The sequence below is a fragment of the Xenopus tropicalis genome, chromosome 5, assembly GCF_000004195.4.
Source record: "Xenopus tropicalis strain Nigerian chromosome 5, UCB_Xtro_10.0, whole genome shotgun sequence".
NCBI classification, from domain to species: Eukaryota; Metazoa; Chordata; class Amphibia; order Anura; family Pipidae; genus Xenopus; species Xenopus tropicalis.
This window is the reverse complement of record NC_030681.2, coordinates 126070780-126092221: the sequence shown is the minus strand read 5'-3', so window position 1 is coordinate 126092221 and position 21442 is coordinate 126070780. Positions and strand designations below refer to the sequence as shown.

The 21442-nt window shown below is 39.0% G+C and overlaps 1 protein-coding gene across 1 annotated transcript in view; it reads left to right on the top strand.

Annotated features, from left to right (window-relative positions):
* Positions 1-21442, top strand: part of crocc2 (ciliary rootlet coiled-coil, rootletin family member 2) — an 85169-nt gene that overhangs the window by 48585 nt on the left and 15142 nt on the right. Inside the window, exons 12-28 of the mRNA XM_012970838.3 lie at positions 915-1130; positions 1551-1741; positions 3960-4142; positions 6674-6818; positions 7100-7246; positions 7928-8158; positions 8800-8993; positions 9071-9198; positions 9394-9563; positions 10458-10637; positions 10854-10988; positions 12073-12216; positions 12565-12803; positions 17578-17737; positions 17885-18052; positions 19559-19910; positions 20954-21120. Of these exons, the coding sequence (XP_012826292.1) occupies positions 915-1130; positions 1551-1741; positions 3960-4142; positions 6674-6818; positions 7100-7246; positions 7928-8158; positions 8800-8993; positions 9071-9198; positions 9394-9563; positions 10458-10637; positions 10854-10988; positions 12073-12216; positions 12565-12803; positions 17578-17737; positions 17885-18052; positions 19559-19910; positions 20954-21120 (3150 nt within the window). The remainder of the gene's footprint in view (positions 1-914; positions 1131-1550; positions 1742-3959; positions 4143-6673; positions 6819-7099; positions 7247-7927; positions 8159-8799; positions 8994-9070; positions 9199-9393; positions 9564-10457; positions 10638-10853; positions 10989-12072; positions 12217-12564; positions 12804-17577; positions 17738-17884; positions 18053-19558; positions 19911-20953; positions 21121-21442) is intronic.

The window sequence follows — 21442 nt, the reverse complement described above, 5'->3', positions numbered from 1 at the left end:
GGAAATCATGGACACCGCACCTCCAGGCTAAAAAGGAGAAGGACCATACAGCTTATTATTAGCACACAAGTCAAAAGCCATCATCTGTGATGGTACAGGGGTGCCTTGGTGCATATGGCATGGGTAACTTGTTTTTCAGGAAAGTCCTTGCTGATTTCAGCAAGACAGTGCCAAACCGCATTCCATATTAAAAGAGTCCGGAACTAAACTGGCCTGCCTAAAGTCCAGATTTGTCATCGACTGAAAAAAACTAGGTGCATTATGAAACTAAAGATTCCGAAAGTAGACCCTAAACTGCTGAGCAGCTGCAATCCTATATCTGGCAAAATGGCCCAAAGTTTCACTTTTAGAACTACAAAAATTAGGCCCCTCACCCAACTATGTTGCTGGCATCAAATTCAAAGCAAGCATATATTTTTTAAAATTTCTCCGTTTTAACATCTGACATGTTGTCTTTGCCCTTTTTTCAGTTAAATATATAAAACTGGGTTTTGAAAATGTGATTGTAGATCAGGGTTGTCCAACTGGTGGTCCTCTGGCCAGATGTGGTCTAAGGTGTCCACAGACCTCCTTGTATGGCATGTTTGTTTTCTAATAAATTTCCCACAAATGTGAAATAGCAGATAATTCTAGATGGCTTCCTGTCTGTCTCTTTTACTTTTTAAATTCATCTTTGCTTTTCTTAAACTTACAATTTGTTTTGTTCTCTTGAATTCAGCAAATATGCCAAGCAGGTAACAACATCTGTATTAGAGCTGCCTGATTTCATGTTGTACAGTGTAATGTAATGTAAAAGTACCCTTTCACTTCTGGTCAATTAAACCTAATTGTAACGTTTCAATGCAATATAGGTTCGTTTTTCACTACCCACAATTCCAGCTTTTAGTTTATCTCAATGCATTTTTTCTCCATAGATGTGTCAGACTGATGTAAGCCCAGATCCCACATGTGTGGAGAGCACAGGAGTATCTGCTACAAATGAAATGAGACAGTCTGTCTCCCCCCTCTTTGTTTTCAGCTCTTCCCCAATTCGCAGAAGGTCTCCCACTCGTATGCGCTCCCCTCAGCGGTCAGAGCTGGCACTGAAGGCAGTGCAGAATGTTCTGCAGCGACACCAAGACAGGGAAAAGGTGAACCATTTGATTGAGAGCTGTAATCTGTCCTGAAAATGTCACACATCCTCACTATTTTTCTGTTAAATGCATCTCTCAAAATGTGTGCATATTATTCTGTCACTTTTTTAAATTATGCTTTGTTGCTAAAGGAAATCCTCAGATCAGTGCTTTTCAAAGCATAATAAAACTGCTATAGACAAGCAGTAATGAGAAGAAGCAAGTAAAATGGTTATAGTTTTGGGGAACCATGTTTGTACATTGCAGAAAGTTAAAACAAATGTCATAAGAACAAAATGACCTAATTAGGAGACATCTTCCGAGTGGTCAGTTCTCTTGCTTGAGATGCAAGTTACTCAAGTAAAACATCTGCACTTCAATCAGCACACTCACAAATACAAAGGGCCAGTATGTAACTCATGGTGTATGTTTGGGTAGGAGCTACACTCTGAGCTTGCAGCAGCTCGGGATTCACTGGAGCAAACTAAGAAGCAGCAGGAGAAGAATCAGCACGTATCAGAGGCACACACCGAGGAGTTGAAAAAGGAGAACAAGGAGATTAATACCATCCTGGAAAGTGTAAAACAAGAATTGCAGAGATGTCAAAACAGCATAGAACTTCTGACCAGGTAAGGGAGGATAAGAGATTATGCTTCCATGGTTTGTTGCACTGGAATTACCTCAAAAAGGCCAAAAGGAGATAGCCCAAAGAGATAGTTACCTGTTTCTCAAACTAAAACTGGTGATACTTATGAATGCCATTTGCATTTCTGGTAAGGCTACAGAGGATTCCTTGTCTTCACACATAGCTTCTGACTTTAGTCTTTGTACTACAAGGGTGGGTCTACAAGATTAGATTGTATTTGCAACATAAATCATTGCACTTCAGTTGTCCTGGTTATGCATTGTTCTGTGCAGGGTTGGACTGGCCTTTCAGAATACCAGAGGATCTCCCAGTGGGAGACAACTCCATAACTGGTAACTTTATCTTTAGTCTGTACTCTAGTTTAATGGTTTCCAAAAGTGTGAGGATGGGCCCCTGGGAAATGTGAAGACGTGGCAGGGGGGCTCCCCCTGAAGGCAAGTTAGGATGAGGTTTGTAAGGGATGCCTATTTGTTCGCATAGATAAACTTGCAAGCCCAGCTTGAAGGTCAGTTAGGATGAAATTAGGGATGAAACCTTCCTTGCTTCCCAAGATGGAACTATGGCTGAATGACTGAAACAGTGCTGATTCTTTTATCTCTATAATTTTTATCAGCAAATTGGGACACTGGGGTCTTGAAATAAAAGACTACTACTTCTGTAGATTGTCAGGGAGCATGGTGGGTCACTTTGTTACCATGGTGACAAGGAGTAGTGTGCAAACCTGAAATAGGATATGGAATACATTGTCATATACGCAATAGGCATGTATCCTGAAACATGACATAAATGTCACCTTGAAGTTCCATGACCGACCATACAAGCTGCAGCCTTGTGCATTAAAAAGGTCATGAAACTCCTTGATCACATCTAATATCCTTTTATTGACAACAGGGAAATAAACCATTCCCTGTATATGGATATGTATTAGGAGAAACATGACTTTATTTCCTTTACATGCTATTACTGTGTATGTACTGTGCATTTTTCCCACTACATTAAACTAGTATAATTAAAATGTTTTGTTTTTCCAAAATGCAGTCATTAATGTGTATTTTTCTTCTGTAAGCTATAGATCTTAATACAGTGCTTAAAACCAAAAAAAATTATAGTAAATATAATTTCTTGGCAACGATTTGTAGGGGTGTGATTTGAAGCAGTGTTTTGATACAACTTCAAAGTGCGCCTGGATTTTTTTTTTTAAAACCTATGAAATGCACAGGAAGTCCTTAAACCAGATAGCCAGTATTTTTTTTAGATTGACTCCACTTAATAGAACATTAAACATAAAAAGGTGATATTATTGCCTGAAATGTATCTGTAAAACTGACTAGTGACAGTGACTGACTAACAAACATAAATGGTGTCTTTCAAAAGCAGAGATGCTCTTCCTTTCTGTTCCAATGCAAAAGACTCAAGGCAGGATTTATCATAGCATTATAGTGGATTTGGAGTGTTAAGAAAACTAAGTAAAGTAAAGTATGCTAGATTTATATTTTGAAATAACATTTCATTAAAACTGGCATTCTTATAAAACCAGAAACTGCACAGCATTATTTAAGACTCTGTTTAGAGCTGAATAGGATTATTACAAGTCTTTTAAAAACAGCATTGTATTTTTACAGCTGTGTGACACTCAGCAAGCCTGTCAGTGCACACATAATTGCTGCTAGTTCCAGAAACACTGCGATCGGTATATTTAGTGAGTCTTTACAGCAGTGGAAAAGCAGTGGAAGACCTAAATAAAGGGCATGGGCAGATAATTTTTGCTAGATGTGCACTCAACTTAAAATCAGTCCATTTAGACTGAGTACAGAAAATATTGTGCATTTGTTGGTGTTTGTAGATGCACCACAGCTGGAAAATTGTAGGTTCTACAAACTCCATTACACATGGCAAATGAGGCAGGAAAGTCTCATACTGATTTAAAAGTCACGTGTTCTACGTGGCACTAATGTGGCTAATCTATTGGCAGTAAAATGCCAAAATGACTTTTCTTCTCTTTTAAATTATTCTCAGTTCTGTGGATTTTTAGGTACAAGGTATAGTGTCATTTTAAACTATGGTTGATTGTTTTCAGGTAATATTCAGTTGCCAACTCCACTTTTTGCTATTGGTTGGTTTTAGAAACAAAGATGGCCCTGGTAAAGCATAGCTCAAAAACAGGGCAATCTATAAATGGTCCCGTGTATAACTATTTACAGGGAGAAGGAGGATATGGAAGAGTCCTTGCAGACAATAAAGCAAAAAGCTGAAGGCTCTCTGCTGGAAACTGAGAGACTGAAGGCCGTCAATGCCGAGCTACTCCGACAGAGGGAGGCCTTGGAAGAGCAGAAGGAGGAACTGAATAGGGAGAGGGATCGCAGTCAAAAGGAACTAGAGAGAGGGTAAGTGCCAAGAATCGTCTCATAATCCTTCATCAGAAAGATTTATGCTAGGTTTATGATAGCTACTTCAGCAAGGGTTGCAATGCGGAGGTTATTTGTCATTGACATCATGAATCCATTATAGTTACATAGTTAAGTTGGGTTGATGGAAAAAAGTCCATCAAGTTCAACCCTAACAAGCAAACCCCAGAGCACACATAGACCCATACTGAACTATCAATACACTTGCATACATAAACTATATAATACCAACGTCTCTCTGTTCCTCTAATCTAAAGGGGGGCCTCTGGTGCGCTGATCCTTTTTATGGGAAACAAGAACATCCCCTATCTGCCTATAATCCCATCTAATGTATTTGTACAGAGTAATTATGTTCTCTCGCAAACTCCTTTTTTGCAGAGAAAACAACTCCAACCTTGACAGTCTAACCTCATAGTTTAAATCTTCCATCCCCTTTACCAGTTTAGTTGCAGTCTCTGCACTCTCTCCAGCTCATTAATATCCTTCTTAAGGACTGGAGCCCAAAACTGCACTGCATACTCAAGGTGAGGCCTTACCAGTGACCTATAAAGGGGCAAAATTATGTTCTCATCCCTTGAGTTAATTCCCTTTTTTATGCAAGATATCATGTAAGTCCATAACATTGCTCGGTGTACCTGTAGGCTTTTGGTGTATTTATGATATGTGTGGCCATGGTTTGCTTATTCATAGCTTGTGTAATAAAAAATATCTCTTCATTTTAACATTATCAGCACCTGTGACTTTATCACGCTTTTGTAACGGATTGGAAGATGTCATTAATAAATCCCTCTAGTCTTATTAATTATTATATTCCCTTTTATGATGATGCTAGCAATTTACCTTGGGACATTTCTGTAGAAAAATTGTCCTTATTATTGCATTGCATTTATAGTTACTAGTGCTTCCCAGAGCTGCGGCTTTTTATAAAACAAAAATGGTCTTTTAGGCTAACAAATATAACACCTCAATTTAAAAAGTGTGTTTCGCTACAACATTGATGTTTAGCCTATCTTCTAGAAGAATAAAAGTTAAGATATGAAGACATAAGTGAGTGTCCCTCTATCCTAATTGTATATTAACTGTACCTATTGTACCCTTTGCCATCTATTGTGCTGTGGCACATTTGCAAAGCATTTTTTCTATTACCTGGTCCCTTTTCCTAGGAATGAAATAGCCTTATGTCACTCACATCAATGTCTTGATCTTATGATACTTAACATCTAACACATTTACATATATACCTCTTTAATCTAAGAAATGCTGTCAAATTCCAAATGTTTTAACAGGTCTCATTACATTCGGAGTGTGTAACAGTTTCTGGCAAATTCTGTCTGCACTTAAACTCTTGTCCATTTAAGAAATTACTCCTGACAAATTCTTTTCCTGACAGAATGTTTTCACTAAGTGCCTTTGGCCTATCCTGGCTGTATTACCATATTCCTCTTGTGTCTATGGGTTCTTATAATTCCTGCCAAACCATGATTTAACCAAATGCACTTTAAATTCCTGTAGTGCAAACTATTCCTTATACATTTTGACTAAACCATAGTTAGATGATTTGGCTCTTATGAAGTGTTTCTGACCACTACTGGCTAGATTAACATTTTGGAAACTTTCATTTGAACTGAAAATTCCTGCCAGACTTGCACTAATTTATCCTTTACAAAGTGTGTACTAAAAATTGCCCAAAAATTCTGGTCTCACTAGCATTTTTGGAAAAAAAGGAGTTATTCTCCATTTGTGGCTACATTTATATTTCCTCTAAACTTCCTTTTGGACTGACGGTTACTGCCAAACTGCAGTTGCTCAAGCAATAAACTGGTCATACCAAAAGTTTTTGGAAATAGGGGTTTTCTTAACACTTCCTGGCTGATTTCAGTGGCGTTGATGTTTTCTGGGAAATTGCAGTTATGCAAATGATTCAAATTATATTATGGTTGTACTAATACCTTCGGACCAATATGGTTATACAGTAGTATAGCTATCCAGCAAATTTAGCTTCCATTTCTTTCAGCCTGTTATTGCTGAGGAATTAATACTGAATTGTTTCATGCACATTTCTGATATATATAATAGAAAATAAAAAACATTCTAGCAGTGTACTGTATATCATATTACAAGATGATTCCAGTGGAAACTGTTTTTCCACTTCCTAGCTGATGATAACTATTATGCTGTAGCAGGTTAAATGATTTGTTTTTGGTAAAAATTTACTAAATTGTTTAAAATGTTTAGTGGCAAAGACAATGTAAAATATGTAAAAAGGCACTACAAATCTAATTTAAAGTATGCATTTATACTTTCAAACAGTTCTTTCTCCAGAGGACAACAGAAGGCCATTATGGCCTTCTCTTTCTACTGTTTTACCGTGAACATCTTATTTTTTTATATGCCAAGAATATTTCCCTAGCCTACTTACTCTTTAATGTGATACTGGATCCCTACAACATTACATGCCAGCAGGTACAGGGATGTTTTTAGTGCTAAGTGCTGTTTTCTTGCCCATGTAGGCAGAGGATCCAAGAGCAACTGGAAGAGAAGGTTTCCATCCTAAAGAAAGACTTGGTGACTGTCAGGGAGAGTCTGAGTCAGACAGCGCTAGAGAGAGATGTTCTACAAGGGGAGAAGGAAGCTGTGGCCAGCGCTCTGAGCAAGGTTAGTCCCTGCACTTAAAATAAAAGCTTTACATTTGTGTTGGAAGCTGAATGTTCCGCAAGGAGTATTTGCACTTCCATAAACCTAACTGCCCAGTCAGCAAATTACTTAACCAGTCCCGATGTATAATTCTTTGCTTTTGTTTCTGGGCTTTAAATGAAAGGGTTAAAACAAAAAAAGGTTCATCATTTGGACTAAAAAGTCTATATTTTATTTTGATCTAACTACAGTACATGGTGTCTCTGGTACATAGAGTGTTTTAACATGGATTTTCTTCCCAGGCGGAATCAAGCAGAGCTGAGCTGGAGCTGGCACTTAATCAGATGCACAGTGAGCGAGCAACACTAACCGACTCTCTAGCTAAGATGGGTGCTCTTAATGAGGGCTTGGCACAGGACAAAGTGGCCCTGAACCGTGTTATTTTGCAGGTAATCAGTAAAGAATGGGGTAAATAAAAACAAGAATATTTGCACCAGTGGAGAGAAAACATACATATGTTTTATCTCCACTGGTGCAAATATTCTTGTCCATGTGAAACATAACCAGTTCCCATCTGGCCTTTTGTATCTTGCTGTTGGTGTTTCTGCTCTTGCAAATCTCCAGCTAACTACTTGCTGCTAACATGCTCTCTTATTCCTGTCTTGTTCGTCAGTCAGAAAAAATAACAAAGGTGTCAATCCACCTAAGTATAATTTGGGTTCCAAATACATTTTAGGCCAGCCATGTAATGATTTATAGTAACACTTTTTGTCTTGTCAAGAGGATTTTATTTACTTCCTGTTATTTATATAGTTGCTGACACATTTCTGCAGTGATTATTCATCATTCACATCAGTCCCTGCCCTGGACGAGCTTACAAACTAAGGTCCCTATTACATTTACACACACTATGGTCAATTTAGTCAGTAGCCAACTATCCTGCCTGTATGTTATTGGAGTGTGGGAGAAAACTATAGCTGAGCCACTGTGCTGCCCATAATATATAGTTTGACAAAAGAACTGGAGTGGTGACCATGATATTTTTGTACAGCTTTACATTGAACTACTTGGGAGCAGTTTTCCATTATATCACCACACAAATCTGATTTTCTTTTCACATCCTTACACAGTTGGAGGGAGAGCGTGCAGCTCTGCATGAGGATCGCCGTGCTGGTGAGGCAAACTGTGCTGCTTTGAAAGAGCAGCAGGAAGCTCTGGAACATGAAGTGTCCCAGTTGCAGGCAGACAGAGTGGGCCTAGAAAGGAGGTGCAGAGAGGCAGAGGAAAAGCACAAGCGGCAGGAGGAGCAGCTTCTTGGTGTGCATAAGGAAAGAGGCAAACTACAGGACCAATTGGCACAGGTAGGGTATACTGAGGACACAAGTACCTATAGAAAACCCACTTGAGGCTCATTGGGTGTTGCCATGACTTTTATCATCCACCCACCATAAACTTTCAACTGTCAGTAAATGCAGAGGGTTTTGCAATTACAAAAATATCTGGAATTAAAATATGTAATACTAATACTATGTAATTTTACCAAGGACATTTTCTGAACAACCCCATCAATCAGAAGTAGAAGGCTCAGAGCCAATAACCGTTCCACCTATTTAGTCCTGAATATGTTAGGGATATTTCTGGCTCTTTACATATTACTGCCGTGAATCAGAAATCTTTGCGCAGTGAAAGTTGTGTTATTTTTTAATAAATATATGTCCCTTAGATATCATGCAGAATTTTCAAAACTACCGCTTAAGTTAAAAATAAATGTAAGCACATATTCATATTTTTTGGTGTTATTGGCTTTCAATATGCAGTGGGAATTGTATTGTTTATGCTGTCATCAAAATGGTGATTATCAACGAGTTTGTCCTAAAGGAAGAAGTGACTTTGCTTCATTCTTTGAATGTGGAATAAAAGTGCTTGAATAGGATGTATGTGAACTGGGTGAGAGGTAGAAGGCCACCACTGTTACCTTTTTTCCCCTATTTCTAATTCTCAGGCAAATACACTGGTGCAAACTCTGCAGGATCAGCTGAAGGAGAGCCGCAGGGAGATGGACTTACAAGGATCAGCTTTGCAGCGTGCAGCCCAGCGTATGGAGGAACTGACCAGCCAGAACGCTGAGCTTGGTGTGCAGCTTGCAGCACTGGAGGATGAGAGACAAGAACATGAAGAAGAATTTGCCCAGCTCCGGTATATTTGGCTACCTCTTGTTTTTTAAAACTTGCAATATTTGGCTTTTGTCTGACTGCTTTGGCTGCACTCTACAGAGCGCAGAAGGAGTCACTAGAGAGCACACTGTATGAGACCCAACGTCGTGCTGCCCAGCTGGAGGATCGCAGAGAACAATTGGAAGGAGAGATCCATACCCTGACACTTGTCAAGCAGAGTCTGCAAGGTACCACTCATTTTAAATGCTTTTGGGTGGAAACCTTATTTTTACAAAGCTAGCACAGTATAAATTGAGGTGAATATTTCACCCTAGTCAGAGTTAGATCTGCCTGTATTGCATGAGCCATGTAAACTGGGTATATACACACTATTTTACTGCTTTTACGTACATGGGTGATGCTAACACCATCTCTTAAATTAGTGGAGACACAGCGCCAGGCATTGGAAGCAGAAGAAGCTTTGGCAGGACTTAGGCAGCAGAAAGTCACCGTGGAGCTACAGTTGGCTCAGACTGAACAAGCAGCACAGCTCTCCCTTAGCAATCAGAGCCAGCAACATCAGGACACAGTAGATCGGCTCAAGAGGGAGAAGGTTTGTATAGCATTACTCTCAAGTATGACCACCATTTTATTCATCTAGCTGTTCCAAATAGAAACAACTGACTGAATGTAGTGTAAGCTACAGCTCCTAATTTTTAAAGTGTTTTAGCTTGTACTTTAATAATCTCAAAATGTAAATGCTTGCTTTTTTGATGATGTAGTTATTTGGAAAACAAATCTCCCCATTGACAGTTTTCTAAGTTTTGTTAGTTGGCATTATTATTATTATTATTATTATTGCACATAAATATCTTTCCTTCTGCTCAGCAAACTAAATGAATAGCCCTGCTGTAGTTCAAATGCCTTATCCAGTGGGCATCAAAAGCCAACATACCACTCGTTTTTACTTCAAAAATAACAAATACTCATTTAAACATTAAACCCAGTAGGACTGTTTTGCCAGCAATATGGATTCAAGAAGCTTAGTTGGGATCAAGTACACAGTACTGTTTTATTATTACAAAGACAAGGGAAATTATTTTTAAAAATTTGAATTATTCGCTTATAATGGATTATGTGGGAGATGGCCTTCTTGTAATTCTGCACTAGATAATGTGTTTCCAGATAAGAGATCCTATACCTGTACTTGAAGGGCTTCTGTGCATGAAGGGCTTCTTTCAACAAGTAGATGTTTTGTTTATTAATCTATCTCTTTCTCATGGTTATGAACCATCTGTCGTGACTTCTTTTCCTGATAGATACAGACACTGATCCATTTTGTTTACTTCCTATTATTGATTATCATCAGAAAGGTTTATGCAGTAAATTAACAAGTAGTTGATAAAAGTAGAACTGCATTGTGGGAGTTAAATAATTCTAATTTGGTATTGACAAATGATCTCTGATTTGCAAATAATCCCAATTCCCCCATTAAACTGTGGTTTAGGAGTCACTGCGCCTGACAATGATTGCGGATAAACAGGATTCAGTGCAGCGATTGGAGAAAGAGAAAGAAGACCTTCTCTTTGACCGTGAGAATGTGAAGCAGAAGCTCAGTGCAGAGATTTTGCGCCTACAGGAGGAGAGAGAAGAGAGCCTGCTCAAGGTGGAGAGTGAGAAGCAGAAGGTAAGTATAGATTTACGTCAGTGTGATGAAAACTAGAAAACCCTGATATAATTATTATCATAAAGCATCTGCAGGGAGGAATTGTGCTAGAAATAGATGACCTATGACATTTTTAACCTCCTTGCTTGCTTATACGGAGAACATTATGTATACATACTTTATACTTATACTTAGTGTGTAGTACTTTGAATCCTTAGTTCCATTACTTTCCCTAAGGCCTTACTCCTTAAGGAGACTGAGAAGAATTCACTGAGTGAGAAGTTGATGAACACTCAGAGGGAGCTGTCTGACACCAAAATGGAGATGGAACGTTGTAGACGTGAAGCTCAGATCAAGCAGGAACAGGACAAGGTGAGCAGTAATAACCACATGGGAAAAATTTCAGTTTAAATCATCTTGGCTTGTTACTGCAGTAAAATAATGTTAATTAAATAAATGTTATTGTCTGTGATGTAACCAATCCATTGTTATACTGAAAATTTTACTGAATTAAATGATAGTGAGAATATCAGGCCCACAGAATTGTACTAATAAATAATTTTTTTCAAGTCTTGGTGGTGGGCTAAAACTATGGGCCTTGCAGCATTGGGGTCCTAAGTTCGATTCCAGCTTGAGAACTATCTGCATGACATTTGTTCTTATGTAATTATTGTGCATCCAGGAAAAATATTGTTCTCATCTGCACTCAGTTAATCATATATTTTTAACAGTGACTAAACACGATTACTTTTTTTTTCATAAGATAATCACAGTATTTTTTTTCTCGACCGCTAGCAAAATTGTATAAAAACTAGAATAACATGAATGCTATTCATTGTTATGTTACTTTTAAAAAAACTTGAATTATAAAACAGCTTGAATGATGAAAAAACACCTCCCTTGGACTTCTATAGAAGATCAGCAGGGTTTAGTTGCTAAATTTGTTAATTCAACAATTCTACATTTGTTTCACCTGATAAATCCAGAAAATGGCAAAATATAAAATGTGCGTGGAGCAGGAGCTGAAAATTCCCCCTTAGCAGCACAGCCAATGGACGTCAGAAGCAGGGAAACGAATGGCTGTCAGGGCAGGGCAGGGAAACAGGGCAAACTTTAGCCTTTATTTCTAAGTGCAAGTTAATTGTGAGTCTGTTTATTTTTGAGTGTAGAACCTAAAAATCAACAAAAATCTACATCCACTTTAATACCTACGTGCATAGTACTTATTTAGGCACTTTTTTTAGTTTTATTTCTTTTTGGCTCATGCAGTTTTCATGTAACAGAGAAAGCTAATATTTTATGGCTATAGCAAATAATATAATCCTTTAGTGTGTCGGAGTGATAAAAACTGTACCATGTTTTACACCTATGAAATGAGTATGTGACTATTCAGAACAAGCAGTAGCATATTATTTCAGTGATGTTACTACTGTTTCATTCTTGTTTTGCTTCCCAGACTTCATTAGATAATGTCCTCTCTGAGCTAAAGGCTCTGCAGTCTGATTTTGAAGATGCCGTTTCTGCTCACTCAAAGGAAAATAAGAACCTCCGTGACAGAATGAAACAGCTGAGCCAAGAGAGGGAAAGTCTGAATAAAGAGGTAAGCAGTAGGCCAGGATTTCACCTTGACATGAGGCATTTTGATCTCCACTAATTTTAGTTGTTGTCAAAATGTCTGCCACCTACCATGACTCATTCCCTCTAGAATAAATAGCATGCTTACCTTTTCATCAGATGTATTTTTAATTGATAGATCTTTAAGGTGCTTACCTTTTCATCAGATGTGTTTTAATTACCATTTTGTAGAGTAAATATTATTTGCAGTTATGATACTTTCACATTAAAATCAGTTATATCTTCATCTTTGTGATTAATGACCTATAAGAAAAAAAAGCACTTGATTAGGCTAGTACAGGTGTAGGCAATACTAAGACTTACGCTTGTACAGGTAGAAGAGTTGAGGACCCAGTTACGCTTGGCAGAAGATTCGCGGGATTCTCTGCGCCGGGACATAATTGAAGTGCAGCGCCTTCTTCGTGAGAAGGAAGAAATATGTGAATCACAAAGGAAAGAGACTCTAGAGTTACGCAGAGATGTAGGTGACCTTACACGTGAAAGAGAAACATTGCAGAAGTCCAACACTGAGCTGAGAGCCTGCATAAAGAAAATAGAATCGGAGAGGAGCAGGTAAGTTACCAAGTAGAGTAAAAAAATCTCTCACCAGCACGATCTGTGGTTGGAATTCCATTGTACAGTATTTACTTACTTGGTAACTAATGTTACTAATCCAGGAACAGGGATTCATTAGGTCCAAGATATACACCTGCTCTGGTAGATAATACATTTAGGGCCTGGAATGATTTGGTCAACCTGAGGACCCCTTCCACTGCTTAGCTTGTTGCATGTATTACTCCTGTGCAGATAATGCTGTAGTGTTGATAGGGCAAAAAAGGCTTGTGTTGCTTGTTGTACTAGAAATGACTTTAGTACAGTAAGAAAGAGTATGGGTGGCTTTAAGTAGTATATTTGTTAAGGAATTAGTCTACAGAATTGCAGGAGTCTGGTTAATGCCAATTTGTAAATTATATGCTAATAAAGGCTGCTTGGTGATGTCATCAGTTATAATTCCTGTTTAGTGATGTAATTTTGGTTGCATGATTTATTAAAACGTGTATTATAATAAATAATGTACCCCCTGTTGTAAAACATAAGGATATCAAAGTTACCTCAGAGCTCCATGACCTATATATAAGGTCATGGAACTCCTTGGTGACATCTAATATCCTTATATTTTACAATACTGCTTCTAGAAGCAGTATTACCAAGGGATGTATTAGCTGTTCATTGGACGTCTGTTGCTGGTGGTGGGTCTCCTGGGGGGAAAGGAAGAGAGATACCAAGGCAGTCAGTCCAGTAGCACCAGATTTGCATATATGTTAGCATTTGGCATTTTTTTTCCCACAATAGTTCTCTCTAGTGTGGCCATATTGTCCATAGCTTTTCTCCACTCTTGGGCTTTAGGGGGTGTACGATCTTTCCAGTGCAGGGTATGTAGTCTCCTGGCTTGGAACATAACTTTTAGGATGAACAGTTTTGTATGTTTGTATGCTAGTAGACCGTTTCTGGCATCTCCCGTGCCCCAGCCAGGGATAGCATTTGTAAGCCACCCAGTGATTTCCTGTCAGTATTGCGTTAAACCTGGGCAGCTCCACAGAGTGTGCAGCAATGTGGCAACCTCTGAGTCGCACCTTAAACACATGGGCGACTTTAACACTTTCATAGCATGAAATCTCTGGACTGTATAATAGGCTGCTCTGTAGATCATATATAATTGAAGTAGACTATGCCTATATAAATATGAAACTAGCTTTGGAGTACTCAGAACCCATTCCCATTAATTATCTAGAACACGGATCCCAACCTTTCTTACTTGTGAGCCACAGTGAAATGTAAAAAGACTCGGAGAGCAACACAAGCATCATAAAAGTTCATGGAGGTGCAAATAAGGGCTAAGACTGGCTATTAGGGGCCTCTATGCATACTATCAGCTTACAGGAGTCAGTAACAAAAAATATATATAGACGGAGCACTGGGACCGTTACTTGTTTTAAAATATCACTTTTATTAGTAAATTTAAAAACATCACAGTCCTATGTAGCTCGCTTGACGCGTTTCGTGGCCTCGTGCCACTTCATCAGAAGCTGCTACGGTGTCCCTTTCCACCCATTCTTAAGTGCACACCCAAAGTGCCCCCGCCCAATAATATATTAACCCCTTAGTACTAAATAAATAAAACAACCATTAAAATCATCACTAACATAAAGCCACAATAAGCATCATGCAAGAATAGTACGCAACATTATATAATTAATACATAATTTACAACTATAACATACTAAATGCGCCACATATCAATCATTATAAATACAATAAATAAGCTATTCAATTTGTATACAGCCCCCACTAAATAGATAGTTCATCTAGGAACACAGAGAAAAGTCCATCGCTACTTAATTATTAAACTCAACAAAAGCAGGAAACTTCCCATTCTCTATTGAGTCCACCATACTGTTCAACTGTCTTTAAATGGTAGATCCAGTATACCTCTCTTTCTAATAACTTAGCACCAAAATCATCTCTCCTAACATTCCATCTAGGTCTACCTATGACCTGAAAGGAGACTGTACCCCTGCTAGCATGACTCTCTATAATATGTTTCACAATAGCTGATCTCTTATCGTTCCTATCGACAGCAGAGAGATGTTCTAAAAACCTTGTGCCAGCAGCCCGAGTAGTTTGCCCTACATATTGTGCTCCACAACAGCAAGTGGCTAAATAAACAATCCCCTTGGTTTGGCAATTAAAATATCGGGGAATTCGATAGACCCGTCCCGTATTTGAACTCATGAAACTCTTCGAAATATTTATAACAGAACAGGCCTTACACCTGCTCCTACCGCATTTGAAAGTGCCTTTATGTCGCAACCAGGCTGAACCCTGTTCACTGTGTTCAGTTGAAAACAGGCTCCTGGAAACCCAAGAGGCTATATTTCTCCCTTTCCTAAAAACAAATAGGGGCTTCTTATCCAAAACATGACACAAAACTCGATCCTGCAACAGGACATCCCAATGTTTACATATACTTCGTTTTATATCAAAAACTCCCCTCCCATAGGTGGTACAGTATTTCGATCTAAACCTATATTCTTGTTCATAAGCCTTCTCTTTCTTTTTGTTTATATTTGTATTTTTATTTTTATATCTACAATTTAGTAAATCCTCTCTGCTAGTGGCAACAGCCTTCTCATAAGCCATCTTTATATCGGAAGTATTGTAACCCCTCTCTAGAAACCTATCCCACATATGCATAGCCTGTTCCTGAAAGGCATCCCAGGAGGAACAAATGCGTCTAAGACTTACAGGAGGCTTTATTTGGTAGTAAATCTTGTTTTTATTCAACCAAAATTATTTGCCACCAAGTCAGGAATTCAAAAATTCCTACCTGCTTTGGGGGCACTGAAAGCAACATCCAAGGGGTTGGTGAGCAACATGTTGCCCCCGAGCGACTGGTTGGGGATCACTGATCTAGAATAATCCCCAGTTCTTCTCCCCATACCCCCTGTGCTTACAGCTCCAGATCAACATACAGTGGTTTGTATAGTTGCTTGTATAGGGCAGAGATCTTACTCTTTTGAGTGGGTACCAGTAGGGTACCAATTACTGGAAAATTAGTAACCGTGATGCTAGAGTGAGTGGAATGGGCAGTGAGGGATGCGGCTAGTCTGTGGTATGTGAGCCACTGTGTAGGTAGGAGTTGTCTCTCATTGTATAATTGTTGCAGTCGTGTAATTTGATTGTTGACCCACACATCCCCTATCGTAGTAAGGTTTAGTGTATACCAAATTTTATGGGGGGTGGGGTTATGTGGTGTGAGACAGGGAAATTCTGCATTCTGCCAAATAGGGGTTTGTGGTGGATAGTACTTGAATTTGATAGGTTGTGCCCTGTTTGTATTACTTTGCTTCGTAGCAGTAGCAGTGGTGAAGTTTTCTTATGTAGCTTCTTTGTCAATAGAATAGGCCAGGGAAGTTTAACTGCAGCTGCAGCCCAGAGTAGGTGTAGCGGAGGGGAAATTTCTTGGTGTACCATAGGTAGTATGTGCGTTAGCGGGGCTGCCAAAAAAAAAAAGATATATATCTGGAAGGGCCATTCCCCTTCTGTCTCTAGGTCTCATAAGAGTAGTAAGGCGCAGCCGTGGTCTGGAGGTTCCCCAGATGCGAGTTCACCAGGGAAAACATTGTTTTTTTACAAGGCATATAGTAGCTTTGGCAGTATAAACATTTTTTTATAGGCCCCACCGGTAATGTTTCCCATGTTTTAAATTTGTTTTGGATCCATTGGATAAGATTATCAATATTGAATCTGTGGAATTGTGAGATTGGAAGGGCTATCTGTATTCCCAGATAAGTAAATTTTGTGGCTGCCTGCAGTGTCTACAAAGAACAGTACAGATTTGGCAGTGCTGGTTTTCAAACCTGAAATCATGCCGAACAGCTGGGTATGTTCAATCAGTGTTTTAAGTGAAAGGCCACTGTCCCCCAGATAAACTAGGGTATTATCGGCATAAGGTTGTATTTTCTCAATAAAACCATTTTGCTCAAATCCCCTGATCTGAGGGTGGAGTCTTATCGCCTGAGCAAAGGGTTCTGTAGCTAGGGAAAAAAACGGGGACGACAGGGGACAACCTGGTCTTGTGCCGCTAGACAATGAGAATGCTCAGGTATTAAGGGACTTGATACAAATAGTGGCCCTTGGGTGTTTATATAAGAGTTGGACCATCTGTATGAATTTGTTTCCAAAACTGAAGTGGCAAAGCACTTGCCAGAGGTAGGGCCATTCCACTGTGTCAAATGCCTTAGCAATGTGCAAGGCTGCTATGGCCCTACCTCCTGCATTTTGGGTGCAAGAGTTAGGTTTGGTACAAACGTCAAGTGTTTAGGCCTGCAGTTTAATCAGGGATGAACCCTATCTGATCGGGATGAATTAGTTTGGAAATTACCCGGTTCAGTCTGTGAACAAGCACTTTAGCATAGATTTTAACATCTGCTGTTAGGAGGAGGAAAAGATTCACACAATTGTGGGTCCCTGCCAGGCTTTGGAAGCAGAACAATTACTGCATCATATAGGGATTGCAGGAACAGGCCGGTCGCATCGCCTCAAAACAGGGAAAGTAAGTGTGGAGTTAGGGTTTTTTTAGTGCCTTTTATATAATTCACTGAATATTTAACTGTGGGTTTCCCCAGTTTCCCAGAGCCATTTCCTAAGTTTTCCCTGTAAAAATCTGGAAGCGGTAGTTCTGTTGATGGGCTTGTGCTTGGCTTATTGCTTGCATACAAATACAATATTATGCACTTTCTTTGTTGTGTATAACTTACAAAAACTTCACTAATGTCCTGTTCAGCCTGCAGGTAGCGATGGAGGAGAAACAGCAGCGCATATCAGTTCTGCAAGAAGGGAAGTCCTGTGCAGAACGGGAAGCTGCACACTTAAGAGCTACTTTGCGAGATGTGGAGCGGTCACACATTGAGGCCCGTAGACAGCTGCAAGAACTGCGTAGACAGGTGCAGTGTTTTTGGACACCTACTGTGATAAAGGCATTGGGCGGTGCTAGTGAAGGCACTCATCAAAATGCAATTCTGCAACTTCCATGTTTACAGATAGTTATTTTATTATGTACTTTGTCTCCATGTCATATTTTGTATTTGCAGGTGAAGACACTGGGTGGAGAGAGCAGCCAAAAGGAGCAGGAGGTTGCAGAACTGCAGGCCCGGATACAGCAAGAGGAGCAGAAAGAGCAGCAGAGCCGTAGAGAGTCATTGGAGCTGAGACAGCGTATAACAGAGAGTGAATCTGAGAGAGAGGCTGCTCGTAGAGAGGTGTGTTTCACTACCTTATTCTGTAAGATAGATAGGTGACATATTTTGGCTCTCTCTGACTGAGGCTGGTGACAACTGTAGTTCTGCCACAGCTACAGGTTATCTGACTGAATCTGGTAGACTGCCTGCTATAAACAAGTGTTCATTCTTTTTCCCTTTGGTACGGTATCCTTCTTCATCTTTTGTGAAGCAAGAAACTCTCCTCTTGCTGCTATCTGTTTTAATCTACCAATTTAGACTAACATGCTAACCTATGAGCATAATACAAAGCAATAGTACTCACCTGTATTTGTATTTTCTCTTTGTGCAAAAAAAATCCTATGGGATTTTTAGAAGTGTGTTTATCAAATAGTGACTTCTAACTTTCACCCATTGATAAATATACTTCAAAAAATACCATAGAAATGACTAGAACATGAGTACATTTTTCTGTGGTGAGCTCTAATCTGATATTTTAATAAATCTGCCCCCTTATAATTGGAAGGCATTGGCAACCTACATTTATTGATTTAAGCTCCCACTCCAAATCAGCCAACTGAAAAAATTGGTCTTTTCTCACTCCACTATAGACATTAACATACTTGTAATTTCTCTCATAGTACTACACAAAAGAAAGAGATGGTATGGGTTATGTAAAAAGGTGACAGGCCTGCAAAGTAATACCAATACTAAACATATGTCCAAAACCTTCTTAGAGAAAAAGGGGGTTACGAGTGTTGTCCAAGGCTAAGTAAAATATAAGTAATGTACATTGGAAGTGAGACTGATCTGGCCAAATTTACTAAAAGCATACAAAAGAGAAGAGATTGATCAACGCACAGTGCCTGGCTCACTGTTTTATTAATAATTAAGTATCTGTGCAAGTGTATGCATTTAAAAAAATAAAAAGTTCTGCATTCTGTAGTGTATTATAAAAAGATATAATATATAGATATTATTCATCATCAAAAGTAACTACTCATCAAATTGTAAAGTGATACTAATGCTAAAAAATTCTTCAAAATATTAATGTACATTAAAAGTTACCTATAGGTCATGCTAGAGCTGTCAACCCCCCCATTCCTTCCGGAATTACCCAAATCTCCCAAGTCTCCCGTACCCAACAGCAGCATTCTCTGACACGAGCGGTATTTTCCCAGGTACCAGGTGTCAGTTTGGCAGCTCGCTTTGAGTCATGCTGATTGTTCTTTTACTGCTAGGGCTGCCTTTGTAAGTAATTGTTACTAGGAGCTCCTAAACCTGACTGTTCGTTCTCAGGCTGTCAGTTATAGCTTCTAATACTAACGAACTACTGCTGCACAAATATGGCAGCCCCCTCATAGAGGTAATGTAAAATCATTAAGCAAATACTTTGTAATACAAAATTATGAATAGCATGGAAAGACAATGTTATGATAGATGTAAAAAAATATTTAAATTCTGTTCTCAGTATCTCTTTAAGGTAGCACTGTGTTTTTATTTCAGTTTGTCCAATTTCCAGTAAATACTTTCTTTATGCACTCTTAGATCTTGACCCTGCAGCAGCATCTGTCTGCATTAGAGTCATCATCTCGTCAACGAGAGAAAGAGCTGGAACAGCGTCTGAGTGAGAGCCGTGCTGGTGAGCAGCGCTTGCAAGAGGCTTGTAAATCCCTGCAGGAACAACTGCAACGATGTACCAGTGAGTCTGGAGACTCACGCCTTCAGCTAGGTGCTTTTGAGGCTAGAGTGCGAGCTCTTGAAGCAGAATTGAGCAAATCACAGGCATCTCGACGAGAAGCAGAGAGCCATGTCAACGGCCTTTATTCGGCGCTCAGACGTACTATTGGTGTTAGGGGTCGAAGCCCATCTCCACGAAGAGCGCTCTCTTCCACTAAAGGTGAGTCAAGTCATATAAACACTTGATCAGAAAAGATTATAGTGACTGTCACAGGGTCGCAGAGGTGACATTTGACTCCACTGCATTGTACAGTACAATATATTCACATTATTAGCAGGCACCAATCTTTAGTAGGTACAAATCTTAAAATTAAGCCTTTTGATGAAATTTCTTTTTCTCTAATTATTTGGTGGGCTGGTTTATTCCCAAGATCTTCCCTGAGGATGGGTATGAAAAACATAGCGGTTGTAATTTATCCAGTACTAGGCCAGGTTCAATTTGATGAGAAATAATTTTATCCTTATTGAATTCCAGATTCTCCCATGAAGTATTCATGTGATAAAAACTATGAAATAAAGTTTTCTCATAATACATAATAATATACACTGTTTCTTCTCCCCTGGGCCCAAGTTCGAGGCACAGAAATAAACAAACAATACAAATTACAGCAGAAAGTGAATGGAGCAGCAATACAGTATACAAAACAACTAATAATGTGCATAATAAAGTTAATAATAAAGTTTTCCAGTGTCACCACGGTACATAATGAATAGCTGTAGTATTCTAAGTTTGTTTCTGTTTTATACAACAGCCTTATGCACTGTTATAAAGTGCATATATTAGTGTACAAATATATGTATATAAAATCAGATTATACACGTATGTATATAAAGAGACAGGAACAGAGACCCACTTAGGTTTCAGTACAGGACCCTGTATTGTAAAGCAAAAACAAGCTGCTTTGTAATACACATTTCATTTTTTTTAAATGTAATTCTTCTTCTTCTTGGTTTGCAAGCAGGCTCTCTGATCCTTTTGTAAGTGCTGTAGAAAAAAAGCTCATAATGACTTCCCACTTAATTCCTAAACATGGTAGTATTTTAGATTATAATGTCTTAAGGTTTATTGAAAAAGTGCATTAGTGTGGCTAACATGAGATTTGACACTACTACACTAACTATGCCCACAAAGTGACTACATTGTGTAGTGAACTAGACTAATGAACATGTCCTGCTTGATACAACTTATACTCATGTTTGCAGGTCTCGATTCTTCTCATGGGTCACCAATGGAGGGCCGAGTGACTCCATCCTCTCGGGGAGTGTCTCCTGATCGCAGTCGTTCTCCATATCCAGAGCTTGAGCCTGAGCTTGTAAAACAAGCACTGAGAGACTTTATGCAGGAACTAAGAGACACTCAGAGAGAGAGGGTGAGTGGGAAAAACCACACAATCCATCTGCAATATTGACTAATATTGTTTAATACCACTTTGTATATGCTTGTGTGTTGTTTATGTCTTCAGAATTAGCAAATTTGGTCTGTAGCTATAGGAAGCATTATCCTTCACATAGATTTCAACAGGAAGTTATGACATTTAGATTATTTGGCATTTGGCTGAATTGTCAAACACTCCATGCCCCATAACACCAATACTGTTAGCAGAGGTCACATTTATGTTAATCTTTAATAAGCAACTATAGCTGGCCCTACACAGGCTGATAAATGTTGTCAACACAGCCCCTCTAGACCAA